The following is a 23,091-nucleotide window of genomic DNA, read 5'->3' on the forward strand; positions in this document are numbered from 1 at the left end:
ATCATCTTCCCCTATAAAATTCTTTCAAAGACCAGATACTTTCACTTGCATATTGGCCAGGATACCTCTGACTGCCCACAGAAAAATACAAACAAAAGAAAACCTCCTTGTCTCTTGTCAGAAGAAATATTTCCCTTTCTCCTTTATTAGGCCCGCTCCTTCCAACCACTGGATTTAACCCACTCGTTTTTGTTCCTGGCTCACCTTTTACTACCTTGTCCTTCTTACAGTTCCCAGGGTGGCAATGCTCATCTTCCCTTCTTCATTGGTGCAGGACTATACCATTACAATCCAGCAAGTCTCAATTATACATTATTTCAAATGAAATGTATAAGCAAAGACCAATGCTGATAAAAACATCACGCTTCTAAAACATCTTATTTCACCTCTTTTTACTTTTCTTTTGTTTAAGCATTGGTATAAACAGAGATATATACACTTCCGCATCTGAGAAAGAGTATTTCTTATTATTACTTTTCTCCTTCCTACTTTCAAAATAACTTTATACCAATCCCAATAAATGCTATCTCCATCCTTTTGTGTGAGTACATCACACATGCAATCTGTTCTTACACACACCAGGATGAACTTTGTGGTTTTCCACCATAATTCTCTGCAACGAAGCTGTTCAAAAGCTGACTGGAATGGATGCCTGGCTGGTGTAAATCAGAAGTACTTCTCTGTAGTCAGTATCGTACTTAGCAATTTTCTGTTACCAAACTAATCACACTCCCACGTGCTTCTCTCCCAGTGTGATTAAGCAAGTAATTTTCCAAGTTAAGGGTATTAGGTACTCTAATTTCGACGTGTATAAATCCATTATGCTCTTCAGAAAATACCAGCCATAATCTTGCTCTTTCAGGAAGCGACTCACAAATATACAGAGCCCAATATATTATTGCCAAAATCAAGGGAATAACTCTGGCACCGTTTGTGACAACGCTCAGACTCTATTTAGAAGCACTGTTTAGATCTCAGTTCCTGATCTCTGACCATGACTGTTCAAAGCTAGTTTATCCTCCAGTGTTCTTCCCATTCTAATCTCGTCTTCTCAAGCGCAGATTATTTCAAATAGAGATTAAAAAGAGCTCTTTGCACAATCAGTGTAGAGTAGGCCCCGCGGGACCTCTGTCTAGCCTGCTGAACTAGCACTGGCTCTTTTCAAGAGGTGCACGCTGACTGATGGAGCATATGCTGTCACACCAAACATGCTTTTGCCTCCTTCCCCGCGCAGAAGAAAATGCCTTGTGTACACCGTGTAGTTAGTGAACATGTTGTTACAGTTCATTCTCGGCACAAAGCATCCCAATGAGCATCAAAGGAGACTGCAGGAAGACATAAACTCCTTAGAGCACATCAGTTTTCCTAGAGCTCCCAAACCAACACCCTCCAACTCTCTCAGTTGTGAGGCTTGACCCATCAGCATGGAAAGAAAGCAAAATCATCAGGGGTAGCTGGGGCTTCTTAGGTAAACAAAGAAAATGAAAGCTGGTGGCTATTCCTAACGCAGTCCTTCTGTCACAGTAGGAGATGGCAATTTCATTTACTCGCAAGCTGACGAAAGCCAGAAAGGCAAAGTCGCCCGACTGCTGAGCCCCGTGATTTACTCACAGAACTCTGCCCACTGCATGACCTTCTGGTACCACATGTCTGGCGCGCATGTCGGCACCCTGAAGATCAAACTGCGGTACCAAAAGCCGGACGAATACGACCAGGTGCTGTGGACCCTGAGCGGGCACCAGGCAAACTGCTGGAAGGAAGGACGCGTTCTTCTTCACAAATCTGTGAAACACTATCAGGTGAGCTTGGCTGCTCCTCGCTGAACTAACAGAGCCAAGACCAGTAAGACCTGGCTGGTCATGTTTTATACACAGTAGCAGAAAATGTCACTGAAGGATTTATGTAGACAGTATTATACCTACAGATGAGGTGCTGTTGCTGTGACAGCAATAATAGTGGCATATTTCATGATGTCTCAGATGATAGCGATACAAGGAATTTGTTATCAAAGGCCAAATAAACACTTTAGAAATCATTTCTCATCTGTCACAAAACTGCATCCTTGCCACAGTTTTGCTGCTGTTGTAAAAGTCTTTAATGAAGTTATGACATTATATAAATTCACATTTGCATATATAAGTTCATAAAGGCATGCAGTGCAGATTGGCAGGCCGTTATCAAAGTACATGTAGGTGTGACATCACGATAAGTGAAGATCTGTGTTAACAACTAATTAAGATATCCGGAATGCTGCAATTGTGTATTAACAGGAAAACAATGTGAACATTATTTTATTTTGCCAGGTGGTTATTGAGGGAGAAATTGGAAAAGGAACTGGAGGAATTGCTGTGGATGATATTAAAATTGACAATCACGTAGCACAAGAGGATTGCCGAAGTAAGTATGAATAGCAAGAACATATAGAAAACTCATTCAAAAAATTACTTATTTTGTTTTGATAGCTGTTTTTACCTGTGAGAAAGGCATAGATAATTATTGACTATATAGGAAGTTTTGCACTGAAAACACCCCGATCCATGATCTGGCCCATAACTTTATTCATAGTAAGTGCCACTGGTGTCATCTCAGTACCACAACAACTGCAGTCTTTCGGATCGGAACTCACATGCTGCTGACATGGGTCACTGCATGCTCACATTCCCACATGTCTCCCTATATTTTAGATGGCTGCCCTCTTTAAATCTCTCTGCTTTTCCTAATGCTCTTCCCTGTTTTAACTAATGCTCAAAATCCAATTTTATTTCTTCACCCTTTTTAGATCACTTACTACCAAGTCTACTTGAATTCTATTTTAAAGGACCATATCAAACCCTTACAGGATACACAGGTAGGGCGAAATGGCCCCTGGCCTGTAATTCCGAGTTTGCTGTAGTCACCAGCTCACAGACACGTGGGACGCGAAGTAATGTTAGAACATGGCGTTTTCCACATCTGAGCAAGGCTATTCCTGAAATGCTATATGAGTCCTTTTATTTCTGGCCAGTCTTGAGTTATTCCACTCACTGCTGATCATATGTGCATTGGATACTGCATGTAATTTGGCAGCAGCAACCCCAGATAAACACAAGCAACTGAACTCTGTCCTTCATGATGGGGATGAAGCAATGACTTCTTTGTAGGAGAGGGAATAGAACTGCAAACCCTCAGCATTAGAAATATAAACTTATGCCATGCAAGCTGGCAACACAACTGAGAGCAATAACAGGGGGTGTTACTCACCTTTTGTAGCTAATACCCTTTTGAGGGTAACATGACAGACTTCAGCTACATGGTAATTTCACTGCAGGATGATAAGGCTGTAAAATCTCTTTTTATCACACAGTCCATCTCTCCTGGGGTTCATCATATGGCACCAGAGTGAGTTACCAGGAAAGAGAGGCAGGACACACTGCTTGGTCCTCCTGCAGTGTCCTCAGTGCCAAGAAGGGTGCTGGGACCCCAGTGATGGTATTTACCTGACTCCAAAATGAGAGGTCAAAAGTAATTTCTTTCCTACCTCCACATGTTTTGGTTGTTGAAACTGAATGCTGAGCAAAGATTTTGGCCTGTGGGAGCTGAAGCCAAAAGCTCTGTCTGAAGCCCAAACACAAGTGGTCTCTCTGCAGTCAGTGAAATATTCTTGTGATTAACTATGCCTGTGCTGATGAAGTGTTACGGAATTGGGCTCCAAAATTGTAAATACGATGAATGAGATGCTAATTCATCACACTGATTTCTCTTTCCCAGGCATGGAAAACCCCTGCTGATAACTAAAACTGTGCCAAGGCTGGGTGGAGAGGAGTTTTTAAATCTTTCCTTTTTCTCCATTAATTTTCAGAGCCCGTCATAATGAACAGTTCTGTCAAGCTGAAATAATGATGCTCTGACACAGGAAAATCTGCTATACCATTACTCCAAGCATGATAGTCAATCAATGTTTGTAACCCCAATAATCAATGTCAATTCTCTTTGCTTCATTAGAATCAACTGATGTGGAGAATGAAATAGATGAAGAAGACGACCCAGAAAGTAATCAAACAGGTAAAAATTGTGTTATTGTTAAAAGGGAATGAATTTTAAAGTGTATTTCCATGTGAATTTGTGTATTCTATTTATTTATTTATAGAATAGTTCTCTAACTGCATGTTGTGTTAAGGTTTTTTGATTTATCTAGATCATATGCTAAGAAGGCTTACATTTGTTTGAATGATGTAATAGTTTTATTCTGCTGTGTCGTATAATCTTATGGACTTCGTATTATTTATACTATCTCAAACCTTCCAAATTTTATATATATAATTTGTTACATTGTATACATATATATGCACACACACTACAGCTCCTTAATATTTTGTTATCTAGAAGGCTTGTCCACAGCTGAAGAAACACTATCATTATATCTTACAATTTATGACTCGCACTGTGTCTAGGTAATTAGGCTCAAATCTCTTCAGGCTAATTGTTTCACAGACCTGGCTGAAAATGTCATTTTATGACCAGTCTACCAAAGCATTATCGTTTTCAATGATGATAGCTGTAAACGGATCATTAAATGGATCATGATTGTCATATTGTCCCAATAATAAAATATACTTGCATTTTTCAGGCAATGAATGAGCTTAATTTTTTTCTGTTATAGTCAACGGGATTGCTATCATTGATTTCAGTGAAAGCAGGGTTTGTCCAAAAATACTTTTCGGCTTTTCCTGAAACAATTAGCAGAGTTTGCAAGCTTATTGGATCTCTTTCATAAACCAAACGGGTTGAAGGAAAACATTATGATACCCAGTGAATATTTTACACAAGGGAGCAGAGTGCCTTTCTGTGTCAGTTCTGTCACTATTTCTGTTTCAAGGTCCAATCCTGAAGTCAGTGAAGTGGAGATGGATGCAAAACAGCTGGAGATTCCAAACCGATGTCCAAGGCTATAACCATTCACACTGAGCTGAATAAGATTTAATTAACATTTTTGAGCTAAATACTGCAAGCTGGCAAAATATAATCAAAAAGTCTGGTTATTCATTCCCAAGACTCCCACTTAATCCAAGGCAGAATCAGACCCCCACTAACATGCAGCAGATTCAAGGATTGCAGAACAGTATGAAAAAAATCAATGGCTATTTGGGTCCTATTACAGTTTTCAGCTATTTATGACTACCTCCAAGAAGCTAAGCTTTCAAATTATGTAGCAATTTATGTCAAAAACTTGATGTCCTTTCTCCAAATTTCCAGCTCATCAAACAAAGTTCTAACTAGAACCATTTCTGAAAATTTTGCAATTCTTTACTCCATTTCAGGGTTTACACCTCCGTACCACACAGGCGAGGACTACGATGATAACATCTCCAGAAAACCAGGCAACGTCCTGAAGACCCTAGATCCAATCCTTATTACCATCATAGCCATGAGTGCACTCGGGGTGCTTTTAGGAGCCATCTGTGGAGTTGTCCTGTATTGTGCCTGTTGGCACAATGGGATGTCAGAGAGGAACTTGTCTGCACTGGAGAATTACAATTTTGAACTGGTCGATGGTGTAAAACTGAAAAAAGATAAACTAAACACACAGAATTCATACTCGGAAGCATGAAGGTATAAAGCGACTGGAGACGTTTCAGAGAATCGGGTTGGAAGGACATAGCTCGGTCATGCTGGGGAACTGTTGATCTTCTTTTACTGTACAGGCTGAAAAGTGCATTGATGACACTGAGCCAAGCTTTTCTCAGGAGCTTCAATGAGTGTGTAACCGATAAACATGGACAACAATCTGTGTTAACAATCTGAATCATGTACAGTCTGCTTTTTCTGTTGGTTTTATTTGAAATAATCAAATGCTGGTGTTGAGACCAAGTATGATTGACTTATAGTTCATTTTGCCTTTCTTTCTCTCCCTCTCTTTTGTTTTCTGTTAATGGATAATTTTGTTTTTACTGTGCAAAATCCAAGATGCTGTCACAAAATGTATTCAGTGGGGTCCTTTGGATGGACATGCTGTCGTTAGCTCAGTGCCCAGAAAATATTGGAGTAACAGCAATTTAGTGGACTCCTGCACCTGTATTTGTGTATAATTGCTCGTGTTGTGCATAGGCAAAGAAGGGTTAGGATGTTTTTGAAAGTACTGCTGCATCAGTACCGATATAGTGTGTCAGCTCTGTTTACGAAGCAATACAGTCAAATTTTATTGATGTTTTTCAGTGTTGTACTAAATTTTGTGCTTGTGAACTCCATAAAAGAGTATGTGCCATCATCAGACACAACTGATAACCAAGAGTACTGCCTAAAAACGAAACAAAAAAGTCCTTGGCACTGGCTAGTGCATGTCCTCTCAAGTGCCTTTTTGTTTGTACTGCTTCTCATTGTGTTAACATTAACTACAGCTCTGCTTCTCTGCCATTATGCCCTTGTCTTTAATCATATTCTGATGGCTCACTGACTAAAAGAAAAGTATATTTTAGTGTAAGAAAGTAGCCTCAGCAAGGCAAGGGCTAATCAAATTTGACAACCTGGCTTGATTGTTCTGCTTTCTGTATTTTAACTTCATGTCTCTTGACCCTTTTGTATAAAGCTGCAATATCCCCTTTTATTGTTCTTTCATATAGAATGTATTTTCAAATGTAAAATCTCTCTTCCTTTCTCTTCTCTTTCTCTCGCTCTTTCTCTCTCTGAGTAGATTGCATAAGCATTTGCCATTGCCAAGGAAAGAAAACTGCAGCTTTAACTTGCTGGTAATGGCAAAGGATTTTACTAGAGTTTGTGTTAAAAAATAAGGGAAAATTCTTAACTTTACCCTCCAAAGTCGAACTTTGGGTTTCTTCTTAACAGCATAAAGTGACAGTATCTTTTTTCCTGAAGTCATGAAACATGTCTTTTATCCTGAACAGCTTGCCTGTTAATTACACTAGGGAAAATGATTCTCTTACTGAAAAGATTGCCTTTAAAATCAGAAACTTTCCTCCTCCTGCCGCTACCTGAACCCAGAGTTCTGTTCTCTCAGTAAACGTGTATTTTCATGCTAATCAATGCTAATTGGGCTTACACATGGGTACTGAGGGCAGAATAAAATCCCACAGTGTATGTAGGGTATGTTCTTACCATCCTGTTATGTCCAATTGGCATTTCATACCAGGAGGTTTCTGTTTGACCAGAAGTGGAGATAGTGACAGATTCAGTGAGCTGAGTAGTGTAAGCTGTCGGAAACATGTGTTTGACAATTATGTGGCAACTTTTTAATATTTTAGGAGAAATATTATTGGACAATGATATTTAACAGCCTAAGTAGCTGATCTAACAGGGTAAAAAGAAACAAGATTTTGTTGCCCTCAGGAGTCCATAGGAAGAGGCGAGGGACCAGAGGGATCGCTCCTCTCCTGCAGGAGCGAGGGGAGCCCCTGGGTTTTCTGTGGTGACCAGCACACAGCACAGCCATGACTGGGGAGGCAGTGGAAGAAGGCAGCTTTAACCTTCCCCTGGGTATCTACCAACCAGCAGGTAAAACCAGGGCAAACATGGGGAAAGGAACGTCCTGCAAAGTGCTGAACTCATGTTTTCCCTCACTGAATTCCCTGAGTAGAGTCAGGGAAGTGATTGTGACTTTCTGAGTTAGTCTTTTCCAAAATTGCTTTTGTAGTAGAGCAATGAAGTATCCTGTCCAGGATTAGGACTAAAGAAGGGCTAATTCAGCCTTGAATTACTAGAGCAACAGAATCCACCCTATTTATCAATTAAATATTTTGAAGCATATCATTTCACCAATGTGAACCATAAAACAGAAAAACCTGTAGAAAATCCACCAGTAACCTAGAAATTGAAGAAAAGGGAGGAAGACTGGAGGTAAAAGTATGAGATTGGAAATTGAAAATATTTTAAAGGAAGACCCAATAGAAAAAACAGTGGATAGTTGCTACTTCAGAGGATTCCTAAAGGCAGAGACTATAGTGAATATTCAAACACTCCTTTAGATGCCTAAATTGGAAGAGTTACTTCCCCAGGCTCTAGACCTTGGGTCCTCCAGAAGGTGAGACAGAGACCTAAGGCCTGAAAGTTAGGCCTAAAAGTTAGTCCATGAAATGTCCCAAGTGACAAACTCACTTTGGCAGAGACAGAATTTTCATTTGTATCCAACAGTGTAATTTGACCATAATAGTATCGCAGCAGCTAGTTAATTAACCCATTAAAAATGGATTTTTCAAAACTATTTTCAGCACACTACCACTGCGTGATTCAGGTGTTAGGGTCTGTTCTCCTTAGCTGAAAAAACTTCTAGTCCACTAACCTCACTGAGAGTTACATGCATATATTGCCTTGAAGAGAAAATCCCATTGGGGAGCCCAAGCCCAAAACCTTTTGAAATATTCCCATGGATTTCAATAGATTCTGGACCAGCTCTTGGTCTTGATCTATTTGAACGGTAAAGCCGGTGGTTGGTGGTTTTTTTCTTCTTTTAACATACTGAGAATAGTGAACATAAAAAGAAATACATCTCCTTTGTGATCTTCAGACCTTACTATGATAATGAGGATCTAGCACTGAAGATTTTATTTCTCTGAAGGTAATAGAATGAACATTGCCCTTCAATAAAGGAAAAATGATACTGCAACTTTACATTGAAAAGTATCTTGCACTGATAAATATATTTAAAAAAATTATATGTTTATAAAGTTATTAATTTGTAAAGGCAGTGTTACAAAATGTTCAGTTTATATTGTTTTAGATTGTTTCATAATTTTTAAAGTGTAAAATAACATATTTTTTTCTTTATTGAAAAACTATAAAAATCTTCTGTAGTAAAATGATTTCATTTTACTGGTATATTATTGCTTCATGTTTTGTACCATCATAAAACTTGTGCAAATTTTTTTTACAGAAATTTTTATTTTCTATGACAAAATGACACTTGTAAATTGTTGTTTCAAAATGAACAGCGAAGCCTTAACTTTAAATGACATTTGTATTCTCAAACACTGAGTAGCATAAAAAAAAGTCACATAGAACTGAACTGTAACTTAAATTTCCAAACTATGACTACTACATTCCAAAGAAACAGTTGAATTAAACATTTTCATAAAATATCCCATACCTGATGTATTTTATTATACCAAAATGGATTGGGTTTATGAAATGGCTGGTTTTATTTAGCATCTTGCAACAAGCACAATGTTTTAATTATGGTTACATTTGTTGGTAGGCAACTCCAACAAACAGACACCTTGGTGGGACAGTTCATGGTTTAGGATAGAGGGATTCACCCTCTGCCTGCCCAATTCTCTCTCCCTGCTGGAAGACACTCCCATTATATGCCTAACTTTTAGCCAAACAGCAGGGATTTAAGAGGACAAATCTGCCACCACTGCTTTCAGATTATAATTCACCTCACTGCCGTGGGAAGCCCAAGCCACACATCCTACGTAAGTCATATGCACGTCTTGTGGCTTGCTCTTAGGAGGGTGAGATTTACCAGGGAGTAATGTCCGGTTTTGACAAGTTGCTCCACTAAGTCTCTGCTCCAGTACTAAGGTTTGTACTGGTGAGCTCCCTGCAAATTTCCCCTGGAGTCATCAGGACTTACCCAACCATGGCCAAATCTCTCAATGCAGAGCAGAAGTTGCTGATGGGAGCAAATGCTGCAAGAGCAACACATTGGGCCTGATTCAGCATTCAGTTGGGTACTGAACTCATCTGTGGAACATATGATCATGGGTAGGGAGACCTTCAAGAAATTTGCATCCAGACCAGAAGCTTGAGATTGCACATCTCCTGTTTTATGCAATACTTACCTATTTGTTTCTTTCTAATACTGAGCAATCTGCACATTAAACTTTGTCAAATCCTTGCTTCATGTTGTACATATGACCAATGCACATACTGTCAGTATGTCACTAGGTTGAGTGCTCATAAACAAACATTTTACTTCAGCTACTTTACTACTCCTGGGAAAAATATTGTACTTATTACCATATATTTGACAATTGTTACACTTGAGAAGAAAGTATGAAATCTTTCCTTCTCAAGAGAGCAGTGTTGTGGGTACCTGTTTAAAATACGAGATGGAGCTACAGTCGTGCACCTGAGCAAAACTTGGCTTTGTGGTCAGAATAGAGATTGCTCTCAGAAGACAGTTGTGAAGGTTGTTGTCCATATAATCACTAAATCCAAATTCCTTAGAAATGTACTTCATTGCACTCTGTTTCTGTGATAACCAGCCATGGGGTTCTTTGAGGGAAAATAAATGGCAATGGAATTAATCAGTGAAAAAACGAAATTCATAAAGTAAATCCATTAGGGATGAAGTTCAGAAAAGAAAGACAAGTATTTTAAGTTATGAAAATCCTTTCTTTCACTTAGGGGAAGTTAATTAGCCTAGAAGCTAACAACTACTTAGCACCAAACCTTCAGTTTTCCACACTAAATAGGCTGTGTAAAGGAAAGACAAAAATGATGTAATGGGATCTGAATTACATTTCAGAACATCATAACTTGCAAACTTGAAAGAAAAAGAAGAGCAGATGGAAATAACAGATGAGTCAGCTACAGGCAACCAGTGCCAGAAGTGCATAACTCTGAGGCTCCAATATTAGGGTCACAGTCTGTAAAAAGGGTCTTTGGCAGGTAGAGACAAGAAAACCCTGTTATTATTTCCACAATCAAACGTACCAGCCCTGAGCCAGCAGCCACATAGCTACAGTGCTGAGCCCAGTCCCATTTCCTTGCCTTTTGACAGGACATAAAATACAATTACACAGCAAAAGGCAGATGTACAGGAGAGGCAGGGACAGCACAGCTGATGTATGGTTGAGTAAGGCGCACTGGCGTCATGGAAATGACAGCAGTGCCTTCCTGTGCAAACCTGTCCACTGGACCAAAGCTGCCAGTCCCAGTGGAGATGAAGGCTCCTCAGTCCTCATAAACTACCTTTTATGAGGTATATGAGGACTTAACAGGTGCATACTAGTATAGCTCTAGAATTGACCCTCCTAAGTCTTTTCTTACATACAATTAGTCCATTTCTAAGTCAATTCTCCTAACCACTTTCCCAAAGTCAAATATTGAAGTTGGTTTTGATTTTCAGATCATGGCATCTGGACGTTAGATCCCAGAAGTCATTCCCTTCCCATTCCTTGATTGTCCTGTCCTTTGCAATGCATTATGCCTAACAGCATACTGGTTCAAGCAACATTAATTTATTAGAGCTTTAATTTCTTCTTTTATACCATTTATGCCTCAAGTCACCCATAACCACAATTTTATCTACAAGTGTTTGTTAAATTATAACAGAGTGTATCTAATTTTTTTTGCCATGGGATACTTTGTAAAGCTGTTTTATTTGCCGATTAGTCCCCCTGTAGACCCTAATTGCTTTTCTACAGTAGGTCAATTCTCTATATACACTTCTATTCTCATAGCCACACACAATCAAACTCTAATCTTATCACCTCAGGACTAATGGTGTCTCAACGTTTATAACTGAAAATCTGATTAAAAAATCTTCTGACATTTTTCACAGATGGATGGAGTCTTACCATGTGTCCAAACCTAATTCCACCTTCAATAATCATATTCTCCTATTTAAATTTACATTGTTTTTATTAATCTCTCAGACATTTGATTCATGTCCCTGTCATTGTACAGCATCACTGTGCACCATGCACTGTTTTTTATTAGACAGTTGTGTTTCTGTAATCATAGAATCATAGAATGGTTTGGGTTGGAAGGGACCTTAAAGATCATTTAGTTCCAAACCCCATGGGCAGGGACACCTTCCACTAGGCCAGGTTGCTCAAAGCCCCATCCAACCTGGCCTTGAACACTTCCAGGGATGGGGCATCCATAACTTCTCTGGGCAACCTGTTCCAATGCCTCACCACCCTCATGGTGAAGAATTTCTTCCTAATATCTAATCTAAATCCACCCTCTTCCAGTTTAAAGCCACTACCCCTTATCCCATCACTACATGCCCTTGTAAAAAGTTGCTCTCCAGCTTTCTTGTAGGTCCCCTTCAGATACTGGAAGGCTGCTATAAGGTCTCCCCGGAGCCTTCTCTTCTCCAGGCTGAACAACCCCAACTCTCTCAGCCTGTCTTCATAGGAGAGGTGCTCCAGACCTCTGATCGCCTTTGTGGCCCTCCTCTGGACTCGCGCCAACAGGTCCATGTCCTTCTTATGTTGGGGGCCCCAGGGCTGGATGCAGTACTCCAGGTGGGGTCCCATGAGAGCGGAGTAGAGGAGGAGAATCACCTTCCTTGACCTGCTGGTCACACTTCTTTTGATGCAGCCCAGGATAGGGTTGGCTTTCTGGGCTGCAAGCGCGTGCTGCCGGATCATGTTGAGCTTCTCGTCAACCAACATCCCCAAGTCCTTCTCCTCAGGGCTGCTCTCAATCCATTCTCTGCCCAGCCTGTATTTGTGCTTAGTATTGCCCCGACTCAGGTGCAGGACCTTGCACTTGGCCTTGTTGAACTTCATGAGGTTTGCACGGGCCCACCTCTCAAGCCTGTCAAGGTCCCTCTGGACGGCATCCCTTCCCTCCAGCGTGTTGACTGCACCACACAGCTCGGTATCATCAGCACACTTGCTGAGGGTGCACTCAATCCCACCATCCATATTGCTGACAAAGATGTTAAATGGCACCGGTCTCAATACTGATCCCTGAGGAATGCCACTCTTCACCGGTCGCCACTTGGACATCACGCCGCTGACCACAACTCTTTGAGTGTGGCCATGCAGCCAATTCCTTATCTACCGAGTGGTCCATCCATCAAATCCATGTCTCTCCAATATAGACACAAGGATGTCGTGTGGGACAGCATCAAATGCTTTGCACAACCACCAACGCTGTAACCCCGTCGTAGAAAGCCACCAAATTTGTCAGGCATGATTTGCCCTTAGTGAAGCCATGTTGGCTGGCACCAATCACCAACATGGTGAGGTGAGGTGGGTCCGACTGAAAAGGGAATTACAGTCTTACCGGAACACCGTTGGTACCAGACAGAGAGGTCAGGTTGTGCTTTCAAGTGGAGAAGGTAGGGAAGAGGTTTGGCAGAGTTTGTCAGGTGTTGCCATGAAAAAGACTAAGGGATTTAACAATGAGGTGCTGGAGGATGTAGGGCTTGCCTGAGGAAACAAGTATTTCAGGTGACATGAGCTGCAAAGGGAATTATCAGAAAACTCCCCTGTTCAGTTCCTTTATTTTTCCCTTGCAAAAAAACTTCACAATTCTCAAAAAATGTCTGCATCACAGAAATGTCTCTGGCAGCTGTCATGCACTTTTACATCCTCAGGCATGGAAGAAGGGAGTGAGGGTACCAACCCACTTGTTAGCTGAACCTAAATGGTGGATTTCTACACGCAAAGAGGCAACAGCTGTGGATGTGTCTTTGAAGACCCAGGCAGCATCTCAGGACTATAAGATTGGCATTCTTCATGCATCATTTTCATCCTGAGTGCTTCCCTTTCCTCTGTAACCTGTTGTTTTATGCCATTTGTTTCAGAAGTAAATTATCTGGGCTGAGCTACTGTTTTTTATGATTTCCTACTGTTAATATATTTTTCCTTAGTGCAATTTATGCTTCCTTCACTGCTCAAATACTTTTATAAACATCTCCCTCTGCATTACTAAGGCACGCATAGCATGACATATCCCCACACAGTACCACACATACCCCATGTCAGAAGAGAGAAGAGCCCACCTCGTCCCACCTCTCCTCTTCCACATCCCTGCCAGGGCTGTGTTCTCCATGTTAGGGACCCAGACACTGTGCCTTTAATAAATAATCTACCTTCCAGGGACCCTCAATGTTTTCTACATCAGGCCTGATATCTTTGTATAAATTCATTAATTAAATATTGATACCAACCTTCCTACTAAATATTTACTTACCAGCTTCATAACTGTTAGCATACCAGACTGGGTCACTCTCATTTTGCCTTTTGAGACTACTAACTAGACTCCAGTGTTTTATCTTTCTCTCCTTTTAACCTTCTAATCTGACTATGTTTCCCATAGCTCTATCAGCAAGGAAAAAAAAAAAAGAAAATCTAAAATGAAGGCATAGCTGTGTCTGCTTTCTATCTATGTGACTGAGAAACTATTGAATATGTAAAAAAATTAAATTTCTTTTTATTTTCAAATGTGTTTTTGCAGCGTGAAGAGGAAAGCCACCAGACTGGTTGGAGGTGGTATTTGAGATGTCTGGGAAGCAGTGAGGAGACAGCCACTGGAGCCTTCTGAAAACTATGCTGTAACATCTGGAAAGGCTTAACAACCCTACAAAGCAGTGGGAGCACAGGATTATCAAAGTAGGCAGGCTGTGAAGGTATTGGTTTACCCCAAGCATGGTTGACAAAATGGAAGAAAAGCAGGAAAATACTTAGTGTTACGAGTAGATCAGGAAGGACCTCCTTATTCTAGGTTCTACTAGTTTCTCTTTTAATCAGTCCTCAGAAGATGGGAGGCAAAGCAAGGAATGAACTCAGCCACAACTCAGTCCCACATGTTGACTAATTCATGTCCTACAGTTGCCACCACCCTTTGTGTGAAAGATCTCTGACCCTCAACACCAACTCCTTTGCACATCCTCTGAACGGTTACATGCAGGAAGCGATACCACTTCGTACCCATTGCCTGCACATTCTTTTCTTTTTTTCCTGCCATAGGCCATATTATCTTCCTTTTGCATTTCTTTGGCCTGTCTTCTTCTTAAGACAAGGCCTGCCAAATAAGCCATGCTTCCCCAGACTCTCTGTCTTGCACGGTGGGGGGCACCCCAGTTCCCATTTATCAGCTTAGGAAGCCAAGTGTGGGACCAGACGTCCCATTGGCTCAGCTGATGCTGCTCTGCTGCCCCAGCCCCTCCTGGCATGCTGGTTGTTTTGCATCACCCCCTTGTTTGCAATAGGAGGTCATTGAAAGTTCACTTGAAAACTGGACTCTTATTTCAATGCCATAATCTGTAGGTGACTAAGGATCATCTTTGCTACTTTTAACAAGTCTTTTCACAATCTATTCCCTTTTCTTCATGCACACTGAGGTCTTAAAGTGGTCAACTTAAATCCATATATCTTGATAAAGTGGCTGAATTACTGCCGCTGAATGGTAGGCCATTATCTACAATTAGTTTATGGCTCTTAATAGCTATTATTGCAAAAGATGGATTTCTCTATAGTGTAAGTGTCGTACCAAAGATCCTGTTAGTACTCTTGCTTATGAAAAGTTACGTGGTAGCTGCTTTCTGGAAAAGATCAGGTTACTTCCAAGCTGAAATAAACCGGTACCAGCTTATTACTATGGGTAATAAATAGGTTATATGCATTATTAGGACTATTTGGTTCTTCTTTGGCATGTACTGTTTGTAATAATGTAAATGTGCACAGCACTATACAGACAAACAGAATGAAGAAATGCTGTGAGGGTGTCACCATCTAGTTTAAGAGAAAAAAACATGCATCAGTGACAAGCAGAGGATGTAGTAACTTGCCTCAGAGTAGCAGCTTTTCTTCTTCTATTTATAGAAGTATGGTGGTTAGAACAATTAGAATAAGTGTGTGCCAATTCATTGGAGAAAACTATGGATTTATGAATCTCCTTGAGGAATTGCCTTCTGATGAAGGACACGAAGGAGCAGAGAGTAGAGGCAGAGTAGATGGGGTCATGAACTTCATTTTACTTCTCATCATGAGTAATATTGCTAAACTGATAGTCAGTCAGATCTCTCATTTTCTTTAATTTAACACTATTCTTCTTGCTCCTTGCATTACTGACCCCACATTATAAGTGAACCATGTGTTTTATTACAATGCTAAGCACTGCTTTAAATGCACATGAGAAGATTTCAGTGCTTTTTATACTGCACAGTTATGTGTGGTGAGTTCTGTTCTTTTCACATAAAGAACCATCTCAGAGCTAACAACTTGTATTATTTTAATCAAGTCTCATTTCACACAGGTTGTGAACTTTAATACAGATTGCCATTTCTTCTGGGCTTCAAATATAATGCACAGCTCAGCACAAGTCTGACCTTTGTGGTTTCGTATCGGCACATACTTGCTGAAGGCACTTCATTAGACACCAATGGCGACAGAGCTTTCAGCCTTTTTACTAGCTTTCTTTGGAGCTGCTCATGATTACCAATGTATACATTTTAACCAATAACACATTGTGTGTGTATTAAATATAGTAAACACACATATATACATAGCCCTTGAGATGCAACCATGATTCTACAACAGAAGGTGAAGAAGCACTAGAAGTACTAGAATAGAGGGTTTGCCTAAAGGTAAAGGTCTGTGTGATTATTAAACATCTGAATGTTTTAGTCAGGTTTGGGGATTCCTTGTGACAGTGTAATGCACTTAGAAATGCAAAGAGCATCTCTACAGGCAGAAGTATTTTCAGGCTGCTCTCATGTTGCTCTTCTTGCCCAATTCCTAGCTCAGACTTTGCAGGCTAAAGAGAGAGTCTTTAATATTCGGCAAATGTTTTCCACTACTACTTCATGCATATAATATTTTTTGAGCTAAAGGACTTTTTATTTAATGCTTATATTGTGATAGTGCCTACAGGATAACAAATTGTGGTCCCATAGTGCAAAACAACATGAAAAGATACAGAAAATGTACATTCCTACCTCACAAACAAGCTGTAATATGGCTGCCGTGAGCGTAGATGATTCTGAACCCAGTGTCTTCGTCAAGCACCTTTATTGCCAGCTCTGTCTCTTGTATTTTCCAGAGCTGTTGCTGGGTTTTATGGTCAATACATCGAAAGTATGGGGTGCTACTACAAATGTAGTCAATTAGGCTTCAAGGGTAGCATTCAGTTTATCTACCACTGGCTAACTTGGACATCATCTCCAAAGTGCGAGTTATATTCACTGTTTCAAACACCTACCTGAGGATGGGGTGAATTGTCCTCTTACAGTATCCGTTTCTCTTATCTATAGAATAGTTTAAACTAATAGTTCAGATTTAAAGGCCTATATTTTAGATGGGTAAAATGGAATGAATAAAATTTCCTAACTATTTCTAATCATGAACAAACTAGTGGTGGTTTTGTTTGGTTTTCCCAGGGACAAAGATCTGAATTGCTTTGACTGATTTTGATCATAGTTGGTTTTGACATCTGAAAGCATTGGCTCACCTGCTAACCAGCTAGCAGAAGCAAAACTTAACCATTTAGGTTATAGTAGGACTCTAAAAACCCAATGGTTCGATTTCAGTCATGGAGGCAAATATGTAGTGTAAAAGTAGGCAGAACATTGGCTCCTTTATTACTGTGTCATCCACTGCTACCTACAGAATTATGATATGCCTTGAAGAAGTCTTATCCAGCTCTCGTACTTAGGCAGACTCGGGTCTGGTTGTGTCTTTATTCAGAGTCTAGAACTAAGAATTAAACCTGGATTTTTATAGTCTTGTTACATTTGCTTCTTAAAACGGTTATGCCCTTGCTGCTACAAGCTAATTATACTGTAGTCCTACATTGCTGCAGTTTAGACTGATTGTTGCCTACCTCACAGTCATCTATTCATTTTCTCACTTCCTCATCTTGTGTTTTGGTTTCATTCTGATCTACATGTATAACTTCACACAAAGCTTTTTTTTTTTTCTCCTTAGCGATTTGTTCTATCTACAATTTTATTCTCTGGTACTCTTTCTGACTCTGTGAAAAAACGCATATATTTCAAAAGTGCAGCTCTTCTTTCTCTCTAGGAAGTCTCGAACTTCTGCAACTTATAGCTGTATTTCATAACTTTCCATGCATTTCAAACCATTATTTTAGATGGTTTGTTAAGTATTTTTCTCAGCAAGAAACACACTTGTATCTGTGACAGGCAGCATGAAGGATGTCCGAAAATCACTGTCTGCTTTTGATACAGCAGGAGTCCTAGTGGACATATTACTGAAATCTGACAGAACCTTGAAATGACCTGGAAGAAACTATCAGAAGTGTTAGTAAGCATTATTATAGATATTGTTATTGACTCCACTGTGCTTGTCATGAACCTCGAGGTCTTTTCTGATTACCTTTCATTAGGAAAACTCATATTTCTTAACTTAATATGCATTTTAACAAAAGGGTCATAACATGTCTTCCTTCTTTTTGCATTTATGTGGGGAAACAGGACAGGCCCTAGTATATGCCATATAGATCACCATCTTAGTGAAGTTTGTTATGATTTTTTAGTGCTCGCTACACCAAAGAGACAGAGGCATCCATATTATCTCCATGTTACTCTTCAATATATTTGGGAATCCCTATGTTTCAGAAGGCTTTGATTTTCACCTCTTCCAAGCCCATTTTCTGTTTCTCCATCTTCACTGTGCAGAATGAAGATAAAGATTTGCTAAGTCTCTCTTCAATCATTCTAAAAAAATACCTTTTTTCTTTTATGATTATTGTCTTGGGTCAGTTCAAGTTCTAAAACAAATATAAATGCATACAAGAGACAGCTGTGATCCCTTAGGTGCATATGTTATCAAATAACTGGAAGATATTGTACAAAAAAAATGCACAAATGATGGAGAAATGGGAAATGGCTCATCATTTCCAAGTCCTTTAAATAGAAGTAATCAGACATCCCAAACTCTGCTAAACTCTGCTGAAGCTGGGGAAAGCACTGAACAATCAAAATGTCACTGCACTTCCTGCTAATGGTGCTGCCAGACCCAATTCTGTGGGCCTTACTCAAGCAAAAGAGCCCACAAAATCAGATGGAGCTTTGCATGAAGGAGAAATGTTCGGGGCCACTGTCTGCTGTTACCAGCCAAAAAACAACACCAGTGTCTTAGAGGACTATTGGTAGAAAAGTAATAAGTGCCATAGCAAAAGAAGACTGTAGAAAAACTTGAAAAATGCAAAGGAAATATTAACCAATTGGAGAAGCAGAGAAAACTCGTCCTTAGTAATTCACACAGACTTTCAAATACTAAATAATCATTATCATCTTTGCACAGAATGCAATTTTAGCTTTATCATTACAGATTAGATATAGCTCCCAGCACTGAAACTATTTTTTACATTAAATGCAGTATAGTAGTTGATGCTACCATATGGAAACCAGGACCTGTAAGTTCATAATGTACATTCAGAATGTAAGAAACCCCCAGATGGCAAGTTTCAAACAACTACTGTTGCTAACAAATATATAGTCACTTTTTTTATAATTTCCCTAAAGTTAGTAGCCCCTCATTCCTCAAGCAGTAGAAATAACTTCTGATCCCTAGACATGTTGTTTGGTGCATAGCTGCATGCAGATACTGGTTCACTTTAGGCACCTAACTCACAGAACTCATTAAAGGTCCAATTTAGCTGTTCTGAATTACTGTCTGTGAGACCTTATTTCTCTCAATACAAAAGAAATGTTAGAAGACAAGTCTGCTCTTCTCCTTTCCCCCAAATCAGTTCCAATGCTCAACTCTTGCTGTAAATTACTATTCAGTGTAAGCCAAAGTCTCAAAACCTACTGGCTTGTTTGCTACTGGCAAACGCGTTGTGATCATTCAGCAGTTTTTCAGGTTTTTTTGAAACTCTTCTGCTCTTAATTTCACTGGAAAGAATGAAAACAGAGGCAATTGATTAACATGCACGTAGGATCCGTCCAAGATTTTTGACCCAAGAATCTGGTGGCCATCATATGCAGCAGCATAAATAAGTAATACTTTAAAATACAGCTGTAAGATTTGGCATCATTTCAATATTCCACACACAACAAAACTATATGACTGTAAAATGTATTTGATGGCCATTGGTAGTGACAGGACTTGTCTTTTTAAATTCCATCTCATCTCTAGAGTAATTGAACTTTGGTGCAGCTGCTGGAAGCTTGAGTTCCACTTTCCAATACATCATTATCATTTGATTGTAAAGACTTCACTCTTTTCCAAACACTGAAGAGCAATGCAGGACCAACTCTGAGAATGAATATTCCAAAGATCATGGATATTTTTAGACCTTTAAAACAAGCTACCCCAGTGGACTGAACAAAAACATATCTTGTCAGCCAATCAAGATTAAATGATCCCCTGAAGCAGGGGTTTGGCATTGTGAGAACATTTTTAAGGCTTGGTTTGAAATCTGCTTGAACACAAATTCAAGTATATTGAAAGAATTACTGAAAAGCACTTAAAATACTATATATTTTATATGTGACTCTAGATTCTACATGAACAGAATGATTAAATAGAAGTGAAATAGTTCATTAAGCAAAGAGTGTGACTGCAGTTTCCCAACATATGTCTTCATCTCTGTTAGGACAATGGTTTCTATTGTTTTCTTTAGCTGTGAAACAGAACCAGTCGTCACCAGTGCTATTGCCTTTTCAGAGAAACAGAGCATTTGGCTGTGGCAAATTGTCCAGTTTTTCTTACTATTCAATGTACAGGTTCGGCTGTCTCTTTTCTGAAGACTTTGCACTGAAGACCTAACAAGAAGATACACAGCTTAGTCATATTACTGCCTTCAGCACTTAATTAAAGAGGGTGCTACTAGAAAAGTGGATTTAATCCCAGTGTTCTAATTAAATTCTAGCTTGGCACAAGTCCACCTGTCTGTATTCAATTGGATATAGTTCTCTTTCCTTCTTGCTCCAGACATTACTGTTGCCTGCTCCCATTGAACTGCTGCAGTGATTCTCCCATTGCGTTTCAGCACAAATAGAGGCAGTCCTCGAATACAGAAAGCCTCTTGCATAAAAGGGACATAACATCAAAGCTACTATTTAAGACTAAAGTTTCACACCATTTACATGTTCAAATTGTCTGAGGCAGGCAGGTGTGTTCACACTCTGATCCCATACTGAGTGTGATGGTGTAGCCATGCATAGAGCTCAGCGCAGACTACTGAAATATAGTTTGGAAAGGCATCATCTGTACTGCAAGCAAGAGCCAAGTTATCGCTTCAAAATTGTACTGGACAAGTTTATACAAGCTGCAGTGACTTCATTATGAATTACAGAGGGGACAGAGATTTCCCACTCAGAATGGCAGAGAGGGGGAAGTCAAAATCCTGAATGTATTGAAGGTGGGCAGTATTTTGCAGCTTCATTTTACACACCTTTGAAAATCCTAACTAGTTAAACACAAAAGCTTTCAGAGAAGTAGATTTCTTGGGGGCAGGGTTGTAACAAGGGAGTTACAAAAATTCTGCTATTAAAAATCCTATGTCAGTAGTCTATAGGTGGCAAGCCTCCTAGTAGTGGAGAGGAACTGAGTATGTCCCAAGGTCATAGTTCGGTTGATCTTACGGTGGAAAGGGCTCTGAATCATGTGGGTAAGTATAGTCACCAGGCTATCATTCTTTCACGAAAAAGAAAACAAACCAAGACAAAATGGAGGTCTCATTTTGTTCCACTGCATACAACAAATTTTAAACCCAGACATGATTCTTGAAGCAAAAACTTCAGTCACTTGCTGTCTCTTGCCAAAGAGTTGCTCAGGCATATCATGCGGAAGAGGAGAGGATGAGGGTGGAAGGAAGCAAGGAAAGAGGCTTGGAAGCAGGAAACTTGAAACGAGTTAACATCCTCCTGCTAAACCCGAGAAAGAGATCAAGCGCTGAGTCACAGCAGTGGGATTCATCTTCATCCTCTCTAGTCATCCGAAAGTGAGGTCTAAGCCAGCCGTTCAGTTTCCTTCTGTGAGTAGAGATGGGCACCTCCAGATGGCAATTCAGCTCCCAGTTCTTGGCTGTCTATCTTAGGAAAAGACAAATCCCCAGCGTGCTCCAGCAGCCATGTAGCTACATGCCACCACTGACTCAAGGCTTCTTAGTTAATTAGAGTGGAAATGTCAACAAATGCATCGCTCACCACTCCCACAGCCTTAATCCTCTCTCACAGCTAACTCTTACTACTGATCTTTTTACTCCCTTCTTCAGGCATAGGAAACAACTGTTGAAAGACATTTGAACGTCTAGAGCGAATACTGCTGGTAAGGAGAAAGCACAGAGCATGGGATTCATTGTACTTCAGAACTACTGAAAAACAGACTAGTCTCAGCACGGATACCGGTCTGTACCAGTATGATGGCTCTGTTTCCCCTTAGGTGACATGTGAAATATTGAGACTACACCCCCTCCCCACATGAAAGCAAATACTAAGAAGTGCACATGTTTACCAGCCTGAAAGTCATGCCACATAATACCGTTAGGACCTGTCAGGCACTTGCCAGTTTCACTCTCTGAAAATAGCATTTTGCCACTCTCGGTTTGCCTACCCATTCTGCCGTTAAAAAGCCTTTTTGCTAGAACAAGAACATTAGTGCCTAAGAAGGAGATTATAAGGGGGAAGAAAAAGAAAAGACATTTCTTATTGAAAATAACTGCATAATTAAGGAGCAAACCATACCACAATGTGCATTGTTAGGCTTGTTGAACTTACGTGACTCCGTCCCATTATGAAACTAAATGCATTCAGCTACTTGGCAGGAGGTAAACGTATAACTCAAAGTTGCATGTGCCCAGATTCATCTTTATAGAAAATTATAAAATAGCCAGAGGCGCGTTTTGTTTTGTTGTTTTAATTTAGGGTTCGCAAAAGCTGGTAGATCCACAAGGCTTCATACTGAGCAAATTCTGGAGAGCAGAAAGCACTTTCTAAACTGAACTAAACCTCAAGGGCCCAATAACTCCATGCTGCTGGGAAACACCCCGACCTCAGTATTCAACCAGGTCATCCAGGGAGTGGTTAGCTCGCTGCTCCCTTCTGCACAGAGCCACTGAAGGCATCTTCCCAAAGGCGAAGCAATGATCCATGCCTGTGTTTTTGCCATACTTATCTTCTTCATGACTTCTAATTTTAAGAAATACCAATGCCACTGGCAGGCAATTTTCTTTTCCTCAGTGAGGCAGTTCCCTCTGCTGTATCACGTTGTAGATTGTAACTTTGTGAGTTACTTTATTGTTGTGATTAGGCTTCAGCCTCTTGGAAGGCTGGAAGAGGGGCTGACTGCCCTTAGAGATAAATGACTTAGAAGTATTTTTATGCTCCAAGCTCCTCTAACATTAGTTAGACTATCAGTTGAGTTACACTAATATGGGAAGATGTCACAAAAAAGAAACTGAGAGCCCTAATCAAATGAGGACCCAAGATGTCTCTGTGATCTT

The 23,091-nt window shown here is 40.0% G+C and overlaps 1 protein-coding gene across 4 annotated transcripts in view; it reads left to right on the forward strand.

Annotated features, from left to right (window-relative positions):
• The window catches only part of NRP1 (neuropilin 1), a 113,906-nt gene extending 104,842 nt beyond the window's left edge, over nucleotides 1-9,064 (forward strand). For 2 of the 4 annotated variants that reach the window (XM_059819030.1, XM_059819032.1), the window contains exons 14-17: nucleotides 1,525-1,799; nucleotides 2,304-2,397; nucleotides 3,982-4,041; nucleotides 5,298-9,064. In XM_059819030.1, coding sequence (XP_059675013.1) covers nucleotides 1,525-1,799; nucleotides 2,304-2,397; nucleotides 3,982-4,041; nucleotides 5,298-5,587 — 719 coding nt within the window. In that variant the 3' untranslated portion in view covers nucleotides 5,588-9,064. The remainder of the gene's footprint in view (nucleotides 1-1,524; nucleotides 1,800-2,303; nucleotides 2,398-3,981; nucleotides 4,042-5,297) is intronic. The other 2 variants (XM_059819031.1, XM_059819033.1) reach the window with 1 other exon arrangement.
• The last annotated feature ends 14,027 nt before the right edge of the window (nucleotides 9,065-23,091 follow it).

The sequence above is a fragment of the Gavia stellata genome, chromosome 6 (genome assembly GCF_030936135.1).
Source record: "Gavia stellata isolate bGavSte3 chromosome 6, bGavSte3.hap2, whole genome shotgun sequence".
Classification (NCBI taxonomy): Eukaryota; Metazoa; Chordata; class Aves; order Gaviiformes; family Gaviidae; genus Gavia; species Gavia stellata.